Genomic DNA, 9,807 nt, shown 5'->3' with positions numbered 1-9,807 from the left:
AAAAACAGAAAATGGAGGGGATACAATGATTTAAAAGTTAGACAAGCCAATTTCTCCCGGCGGAAAGACACAAGCCTTTGGGTTGAAAGGACTTGCCAGTGTCCAGCACAAGGAAATAAGACCCACATGCAGACATGTCTTTGGGAACAAGCAATAATGAGATTCCTCCCCAAAGTTTCCATGGAACACACTCTCCTGGGGGCTGAGGTTGGGTGCTGGGGGTCTCTGACTGAGGGCTTGACCGCATTCCTTCAGAAAGTCAGTAGCTGAGGAAACCAGATGATGAGCTCTTGCTCTCACCCACCCTCCCAAGGAATGAGATGACCAGCTATTTCTCAGCCCTGGGGACTGGCTTGTGGAAACCAGGATTTTTTAAAAGTATGTACAATATCATTGGATTTAAAAACTGGTATCCATTTATTTGTAATAGGTGAGAGACACACCAAAGCGTTAACGGTACTTATCTTGTGAACTTCCTTTCTCTGATAAGCACTATGGCCTAGATCGATGGTTCTCACACTTTGGGTTGTGCCAGAATCACCTGGGAATCAAAGAATGCAAAGACCCAGGCTTGCTGAAGCAGGATAGGACCAGGGCCTGGGCAAGTTTCCCGTTTCCCACACCATGATGCTGATACAATCAAAGTTCGAAAACCACTGACCTAGCTAAAAATTCTAAGACCTACAAACAATGACACTGGGTTTTGTCATCCTGGTTACAGCAAATCCTATCTAAGAGGGCTTCCTTTTCAACCAACAAGTTCTCCACTCTCTGTCTGCCCCCCACTCCCTGTGACGGCCACCCAGCCGCAGAGGGTGTCAAAACATGGCTCCCATGTTGGAAGGGAAAGCAATATTTGCTCAGTAATAGCTGTGGTTGACTGTCCTTATCTCTGTCTCCTTCCTCTGCAGCACAAGAGCAAGAAGGGGGCTTCTGAGCCACCCAGAATGGAGGTCAGACCCTCAGCTCCATGCTTCATGGGGCCTAATGTAAATTATCCACCTACTGCCCCTTAGTCCCCATTTTGTTTCTCCCCTAAAATTGTTCTGGGGAGAGTGGGTGCCAACGAGAGGAACTCTCCTTCCCACCTTCACCTCCTCTGGTCCCCACCAACTGTATGTCCCAAGCCCTGGGAGAGACCACCGTGAGCCCAGCAAGCCCTGTGGGGCCAAGGGAAGGCAGTGTGTGTGTATGTGTGTGTGTGGGGGGGGGGTGTGTTATTGCCCTGCCCCTCCCCCTTCCCCTGCTGGGTTCAGCCACTTCTCATCAGGGTTTGCCGTGAGAACCGCTAACCACCAAAACATCAGGTGACCACAGGTAACCATAGAAGCCAAATGGGGCATTCAGTGATGAGGGGAGGTGGGTGGACAAAAGACAGAGCAGCAGGCAGAGAATCCATCTCCTTTGCCCCCTCAGATTGTTGACAGCACAAACTTTTTAGCTGGCTAAATTCACCAGTGGCCCAGCACTGTCCTTCACCTTTCAGGGCATGTGTGGCAGTCTTTTTCCGGGATATTTTCTACCTAAACGGTTAGTCAAGATGGGCTCAGCTGGGCTGCGGTGTTGAACCCAGACATCTCAGTGGCTTAACACAAGGGTTGGTTTGTTTCTTTATTTTACTGATGAGAAGCCTGTTCTGAATCAGGTGACTTTTCAGGGCAGCTTGCCTTCTGTGTGGTGTCTGCATGATCCAGGTGGCTTCCATTGTGTGTCATCTCCACCTGTGGCCTCCACGATGGCCGGTCACCGCGTCAGAGGAAGAGAGAGCTGGAGGTACCGATCACCTCCCCTCCTGCCTGTTGGCCAGAGTTAGTCACGTGCCCCAACCTAACTTCCGGCGAGGCTGGGAATGCTGTCTTCCTAGGAATCCAGAAAGAGGAAAATAAGATTTGATGAAAACATTATCTCTGCCACTCTGAACATCCTTTAAAAAAAAAGAATTAAAGGCAATAATTCAAGATATCCTATTAGTATATGGTGGGGTTTTTTTGTTTTTTTTAAGTAGGCTCCACACCCAATGTGGGGCTTGAACTCATGACCCTGAGATTGAGTCACACACTCCACCGACTGATCCAGCCAGGCGCCCTTCCTGTTGGTATATGAAAAGCCTCTGAATGGTGTTGCACTCAATAGGAAATCTGTCTTTAGTCCATCATTTCCCAAGTTTATTTGGTCATCGAGTGCTTTTTCCTAAGTGCAGTATTCCTTGGAACTGGCATTCTGAGGTGAACACTTGTCCCAAATGAGTCAACTGTGGCTTATATAACCACTTAGAGCATCTGTGTCTGGAATAGCGGACGCCCCCGGCAGAATCTCAGAGAACACCAGCCCAGCCCCCTCCAATCATCAACAGCTCCTTCGAGGTGCCCCCCCGCCCCAGCTTCCTGTGATTCACACCCAGCCAGGCAGCCTTTTCCAGGAACTCACTGCGGTGAGGGGCAGGCCTCAGCCACAGATGCTTATTTGAAAGGGCCCTGAGTGCAACCTCCGACCCAAGGAAGAATTTCTTCCTGATCTGCTCGGGATGCAGGATGGCGCCTGTCCCCTCTGCTGGATTCCTCCAGAAACCCAGCTCTCCCTCCCTTGCCCAGCCTCCTCTGGCACTGTCGGGCAGCTCAGGCTCCCGCCTGGACCCTGCTCCCCACTAGGCTAGCTGAAACCCTCCGGCGCAAGGGGGCAAAGCCAGCCCCTCGTCATGTGACAGATGGCTGAGGCCCCAACAGCTCTGCTTTCAAGTGTCTGTGGCAGTTCCCAAGCCCCTCACGGCCCTGCCCTCCGCCCCCAACCCCATTGTAATGTCAAAGGGCTTCCGATCATCCTTTGGGTTTGGGCTGGCATTCCAGCTTCTTGTTAACCTTCTGGAATTTTGACTGGGTCATGAATCACGTTCGTGATTAGTCACTCTTTCCAGGTTTGTGTCGCCGGCAGGCAAACCCAATGAGCACACTTCTGTGGCTTCATCCAAATCGCTGAGCAGGCGTAGGTGAACCTGGGGAGGCAAAGGTTGGGGAGGGCAGGGAAGAACACCTACTGGGCTCACCTGCCAACCCTCTCAGAGGCCAAGTTCACTCAGCTACTGTCCTGCCGGCCCAGCCTCTCCTGTTTCTGGAAACCACGCCTTCTACCCCCTGCCATCTTTTATTATGGTTTCCCAGGGGCTGCCATCTTCTTACCAGCCCTGCTCCCTCTGCCCCCAGCTAAGTGGCCCAGATGCGAGATCATCTCCCGATCGTTGGCCTTGGTGAAGGGTCCAGTCAGTGTCTCGCTAAAACGAAAGATTTGTATGTTTTTGATCTGAAGGGAAATGCTGGTCTGCAGGGGGAGAGAAATAAGGTCAGGCACAGTGCCTGGCCCTGTGGGAAGGGCAGACAGGTGGGGCTGTTAGCTGGCTCTTTTCATGAGCTCTTGTAGCTCAGGCATGCGCCCAGCACAAATGACAGATGGGACAAATAAGAGAAAGAGTACCAGTCGGTGCCTTTGCTGTCTCTATTCTCGGAGGCAGCTAAGGGTCCTACCAGAGGCCCCCCTCCCTGGCCTGGGCCAATTCCAAATGTGGCCCCTGTTCCGGCCTCGCAGCTCTCTGGGGACTCCAAGTGCTATTTCTGCTGCTCCATCGAGTGGCAGGAGGCAGCGAGCGGGCATCAACAGCATCCTGCAGCTCCCTTGGGTTTGGGTGTGTCCGTGATCCAGAGCTTCAGAGGCTGTGTCCATGGTTGTCAGGCACGCTCCTGGGGCCTTGCCGAGCCAGAGGGATGGGACAGTGGCGGGCAGAGCAGAAGGAGCCAGTCCTGGGGCTTTGTGAGTGGTCCCTTCCTGTGATCCAAGAGAGAGGAACCTCCTCTGCTTTTTCACCAGATGGAAAGGAAGAAGCACACTGGCAGGATTCTAAATTCCAACCAGACTGGCCGCTGGCTCATTCCTTGGCATGTGGGTAGATGGAGTATGTGCCCCTGACACACTCAGGTCACTGCTTTCCCGGCACTGCGCCGGCCGAGTTACTGAAGGGGTTTTAACCTCTTCATGGGCTTCTTGGTCCCGGGTCCTCCCCACTGTACACCCCCACCCCCAAACTCTGCTGGAGTCTCATTCTCACCATGGGGCATTTCGGTCCCAACCTGGCCAGCTTCCTGGAATTCAGCCCAAACCAATACTTTTGGGGACTCCCTGCAGGGTTTTAAAGAACCTTTCCCCGTAGTCACCAAGGAGGACGTTCCAGCCCCCTGGACCGTGCCTCGGACACCGGCGGGCAACTGCACCCCTTTCACCCCCCGAGTCAGCTGCTCACCCTCACCATCCAGACCCCTACAGCCAGGAAAAGGGCCAGGAATGACCCCAGGCCTGAGAGTGGGGGTCAAGTTTTTAAGAAGACGAAGCCGACTTCCAGGTCTAAAACTACCTTTATTTGTGGTTGGCGCTGCGTAAGACGCCTTTATCAATCAGCAGAATTATAAAACTGTACAGGAGGTACAAAAATAGGCTGTTTAACTTAGATAATTACCCTCACATCAAGCTTTAAAAATACACATAAAAATTGTACAATCTGGCAGTTTATAAAATATAAAGCTAAAAAGAGGATTGTAGGTTCACAGAGAGGATTCTATCACATAATTAACACATACCCATTAAACAACTGTCTACAGAGAAGACACAATGGCACAGAATTTTTTTAAAAAAATCACTCAAAAAAGAAAATTTTTACCCTGACCAAATTTCTCACCCTTTAATGATAAAACTACTGTGAGGCGTCCATCCCATGGAAGGATACAGTATAACTTTTCTTTTTCCAGTTTTAGAATGGTCAGGGGTGTGTTGTCCAAAACAAATCTGATGTGCTTTAAAAGCAAGTGCAATTATAGCTGGATATACGTCAGAGTAAAAATTAAATAAATATAAATAGGTTAAATAAATAGGTCATGGCAAAAAGAACACTACGTAAGGTTTGCATTTGAGAATGCCGCATGGTTGACTGGTAATGCTCTCTAGGTAAGTGGGGATGCCCCCGTCACAGCTTTTGGGATACTGAAAAGGAACACTGTACCCGCCAAACACAGGGTGAGGCGAGTGGAGTGGGGACTTTGGCCGGAAGTGGAGGTTAAGGCTGCCCCAGGGGGAGGCTCATTGCAGATGCGCTCTTTGTGGTTGCCCAATGAATACAGAAAGGATTCACGCGCAGATACAAAAAACTGAAACCAGGGTTACTCGTGGGGGAAATCACTGTTTCATCAAGAAAACAAAGTGCAGGATGAGGAGACACTTTGGTTTAAAAGATCATAGTCCAACCTTGGAAGGTGGCATTTTGGCTCATCTGTATGGGACACCCAGTGACTTTCTTCCAGGAAAGGTCAATGCCAGGCCACACTCAGCTGCAAGGACAACTCCAGGATGGTGAAGGAATCAGCAAGGAAGAGACACTGGGATATGTGAAGAAAAGGGAGTTCAGACACTAAAAGAGCAGAGAATGTAGAGAGGCTCTGTACACATGTGCTGGGTGCTCTTCCAGGGCTCGTGGCACAGAAGGCAGCAGAAGGTGAACCAGCCTACCTTCTGCGAGGACCTCCAGGCTGAGGACCCAATACACAGAGCGGGAAGGCGAAAGCAGACTCAGGAAACCCAAACCCGGCCAGAGCCCAACTTCTGAAGAGACAGCGGCCAAGAAGAGAAAGGTCTACAACCCAGAGGCCCCCCACATCTGCGAGAGGTCCGATCAGCAGCCACCGCATCTTTCACTGTGGTGTGAAAGAAGTGCAATGGTAAACAAACCACATTCACACAAAACCTTGCCCGGAGTTGATTCTGATCAAGGCCTTTCTTCTAGAGTTGGTAGAAAGAAAATACTTTGCGGGGCCCACTAACCTGTGGATCTTCTAATCCGTGTAATGGGTCAGAGTGAGGTCTCACTGGAAAGAGCCTAGGATGGCTATGGCACGGAGAGGGCGGGGTTAAGGAGAGCCCCTCTGCACCCAGGGTTTTAGATCCGCCACTAGATGATTTAGTGACTTACCACAGACACCAATGATCCCCCAAAGTGCAAGTGCTCTGATTCCTAGCGACACGGGAGCTCTCGATAGACTGCAGTTAAAAAGACTCAAGAAGCAACCGGAGAAATTCTGGCAGGCGTGCCAAAGACAGATTCAACACAGGATTTAATGAGAGTGTCCCTGGGATTCCCAACAGATATGACTAAATTCTGTCGTGACAATGAAGATAGTGTATTTCTAAAAAGTTAAACAGCCTTCCAGGAATCGTGCTAAAGATCAAATAGCTCCGCTGTGACAGGATACACAAGGCCGCAGAGCCCTGTTCTAGCAAAGGACAGACACCGTCTCATGGTGCAGAGCACAACAGGAAACCAGGATTCTAGAGACAAGAGAGATGTGGTGGAGAATGCCCAAGCAGTTTGCATGACCAGGGTCCACATGAGACCTCTTCAAGCCACCCGAGGGGCTGAGGAGTGACCAGGTTCCTAAAAGTGACGGAGAGAAGGCTGACGGAGGACGGCTTTTCCTGGAGCCCTGATCTTTACGGTTTGTTGTGTCTCTCCCTCTACGCTCTCACAAAAGCAGAGGTTTTGCCTATCTTGTTCACCTCTGCGTCCCCAGCCCCCGGGATCCAGCCTGGCTCACCCCGTGAGTACCCAGAATCCAACACATCGAATACATGAATTTGAGAAGATGGGTGGGTAGAAATGAAGAGGAGAAGCAGAAAAGGCATGTGAAAAACAGTTGTCCTGGAGACAAGCTGGGCCTGAACAGCGAGAGGACACAAACCCTGGGCAGCCAGAAGTGACTGGCTACTCCCCCAACGACACCGTTCGGCCACGAGACAGAAGCAGCACAGAGGACCGACAGCCTGCCCGTCACTTGTGGGACCTTCTCCACCTGACTGCCTGGTGGGGGGGGATCGCCACTCAGGCCCGGCCGCAAAGTGACCGCAGGGCCACAGGGACAATGGCGTGGATGCAGCAGAGCAGGGAGAGGGCAGGCATCTGGCCGGGTTCCTGAAAAACGGGCGGTATGGCAGAAGACTCACCACAAGGCCAGCCCAGAACACCGGGGTTCCCAGGTCTAGATGAGGTAACCGGTGAGGGTGGAGGATAACGCAGATGGAGGATAATGTGAATTTAAGGAAAAAAGTGACTCCGGGCATTATGAAAGGAAGGGAACTGAATTCTACGAAGACAGAAGGAGAGCTTTTGAGGAGTGGCCCTCAGTCCAATCCACCATCAGGAAGCATTTCACAGAAGAAACAGTGAGTTCTCGGTCCGTCAGTAACATCCTTACTCCCGAGTGGAGTCTCCGAGCTCCCCAGCACTGAATGAAGTGCAGGGACCCACTCACCCGGCTGGACAAAGGACACGGGGAACACCTCCACACTGTACCCTGCTCACATTTAACCGCTAAGGCTCTCGGTAGAGGAAAAGACAGGAATTTCTGACTGAAACTAAAGTTAAAAACTACACTAATTTTAGCAAAAAAAGATATTGACATAATTTAGGGACTATTACTTTGAAGTTGTTTAATGGATGTATATAGCCTTGCTACACTGTTTTACTCTTCAGCAGTAGAGCATGTTCTGAACGTGAACGCTCTCTCTGGAGGGGAGGGAGACTTTTGGTACCCACAAAATAAAAAGTGAATTATATATCTTGCATTTATCTTCTTCACAAGGAAGCTTCAAGTTCAGCTTACTTATGCTAACATAGCATTCTACAGTATGATCAAAATATAAAGTTATTAAAATCTGCCAAGAGAAACATAAAAGCCTGCCCACGAAGCCCGTGGTGACCCTGGCCTCTTCTCCCGACCCCCTGGCCCGTCCTGCTGGCTCCAGGGACGGAGGAGCCACATTGCCCACCTGCTGGCCCAGGACTCCCCCACGGTGGCCGTGAGTGTCCCATCTGGCCTGCTCCCCTCTGGTCCCAAAGGCCTGTTCCTGCCTGGGTGTTGCTCTTCTTGATGGGGAACTTATCACCTCTTGCCCCCAAATGCTCCTAAACATCCCCCAAATCCACCAAAGGCCACTGATGCACTGGGCTACCGTGGACTCAGGACAGAGCGTCCTCTTCGTTTCTAAGAGATCTGCAGACACGGCCTCATCTTCCAGTGTGCGGTGCTCACCTGTCCCAACGCTGCGCCTCACACTCAAGACTCTCGCTGCCCCCAAAGAGCACTGGTCAGAGTGAGCTGGGAAACTCTGGGTGCGTCCGTGATGAGTGAGGCATCTCCGATCCCCAGGAACGACACGCTCTGAACGACTTCCTCCTCCGTAACACCCCTCACCTCTGGAGCCCCACTTCGAGCAGAAGCTGTGCTTAGTGCCTCTTAGCCTCGCTGGCCAGGGAGAGAGATGCTCCTGGTCCCACACGCAGGCAAAACGTGGGATTCCCTCCTCTCTCTTCCTTACAGGCCCACAGGCTGACATCAAACAGGAAGTTTAAAAAAGAAAGTGTAGGTCTGAAGCAAGTGCATCCAGGAGAAGGTGGAGGATGCTTCTGTCGCTGCCTCTGGGGATGGGCCCTCCTTGGCAGAGGACCCCCGACTGCAGAACTTTCGTGGTCAGCATCTTCCCAGCTCCCTACAGGTCAGAACGGGTCATGGTTCCCGCTTCCTGGGGTCGGCATCATCCCCTGCTGGCTGCACTGTGGACAGCTCAAGGCACTTGGTTTGGGAGCCTGGTCTCCTTGCCCAGCCGGGAGGCGTCAGGCTCGGGCTTGTAGAGACCAGGCCCACAGTCACAGCTGCGGCCACCAGAACGGAGGACCACCCTGGCTCAAAGGGTGTCTGGAGTCAATGGAGGCCAGGGCCCTGGGGGCTCGTGGAAGTAGTAGGGCTGGAAGAGCCGCTCGTGGCCGCACGGCTCCATGGCCCGGTAGGTGTGGGAGAGGAGGTGGGGGAAGCGGGACGTGAAGTAGCGCACGAAGTCGTCAGGGAGGGAGCCCAGCGTCTCCCGCACCTCCGCGGGGAGCTCCCGGTAGTGGTGCTTCTGCAAACAGGCGGACACACAGACACAGGGGTTAGCAGCTGGAAAGCCCAGGAAGCACGGGTGAAAGATCCTCTCGCTAGTCAAGGAAGATAGAACGTCAGTTGGTTCTCTGTCAAAGAGAAAAGACTCAGATACTCAACGGTCCATCCGCCTACCTTCCCTGCTTCCCCTTGTTCAGGAGGGTGCCTCAGAGCCGAGTCAGGCCCAGGGCTGGGGAGGCAGGCAGGAGCTGCCCTACCGGAGTGGCCCACTGGCCAGGCCTGTGTGGGAAGGTCCCCATTACGGGAGTTTATACCGTGCTGTCTCACAGGGCACACACAAGTCAGCAGAGACCACAGATGACACCAGACAGCCCGCTTCCCAGAGCGGAACTCCTCGTCTCAACATCCCGGAAGAGAAAACCGACCTAAGGGAACAAGTTGGCCCTGCAAGTTCAGAATTCTAGTACGAATGGAAGGACCCACAAAGAACAGAAAGGAGAAAGGTGGCTGTAACCCCCGTCACCGGACCACTGGGGGTTCACGCCCCTTACCTTGTTTCTCATGGCTCGGAGGAGGTCTCGAACGGAGCCACCTTTATAGGTTCTGAATCTCCGCAGATCTAGGGAAAAAACAAGGAATGCAATGTAACAAACCCATTTCGAAAGGAGAAAATTCCCGGGGCTCCTGGGGACGAGCGATCAGACTGCAACACAAGAGAACTCCACCACGCTCGGGGTTAAAGGAGTGTGGCCCCCAGAGCGAGCCTGACCGAGGGCAGCGCTATGAATGCCACCTCTGGGTCGCCCCCACAAGCACAACCAACCAGTAAGAGCACAGCACCCGG

At 52.4% G+C, this 9,807-nt stretch overlaps 1 protein-coding gene across 7 annotated transcripts in view; it reads right to left on the bottom strand.

Moving 5' to 3' along the window:
- Positions 1-398: 398 nt before the first annotated feature.
- ERN1 (endoplasmic reticulum to nucleus signaling 1) overlaps positions 399-9,807 on the bottom strand; it is an 83,027-nt gene continuing 73,618 nt past the window's right edge. For 5 of the 7 annotated variants that reach the window (XM_081804708.1, XM_081804712.1, XM_081804711.1 and 2 more), the window contains 2 exons: positions 9,515-9,582; positions 4,379-8,982 (listed from right to left, as the gene is read on the bottom strand). In XM_081804708.1, the coding sequence (XP_081660834.1) occupies positions 8,770-8,982; positions 9,515-9,582 (281 nt within the window). In that variant the 3' untranslated portion in view covers positions 4,379-8,769. Of the gene's footprint in view, positions 1,861-4,378; positions 9,092-9,514; positions 9,583-9,807 lie in introns of those variants that run through there. The other 2 variants (XM_081804709.1, XM_081804710.1) reach the window with 2 other exon arrangements.

This window comes from Leptonychotes weddellii, chromosome 15 (assembly GCF_054177405.1).
Source record: "Leptonychotes weddellii isolate Sample4059 chromosome 15, ASM5417740v2, whole genome shotgun sequence".
Classification (NCBI taxonomy): Eukaryota; Metazoa; Chordata; class Mammalia; order Carnivora; family Phocidae; genus Leptonychotes; species Leptonychotes weddellii.
Note: the sequence above shows the minus strand (reverse complement) of the source record. Positions and strands in the feature narration are given on the sequence as shown.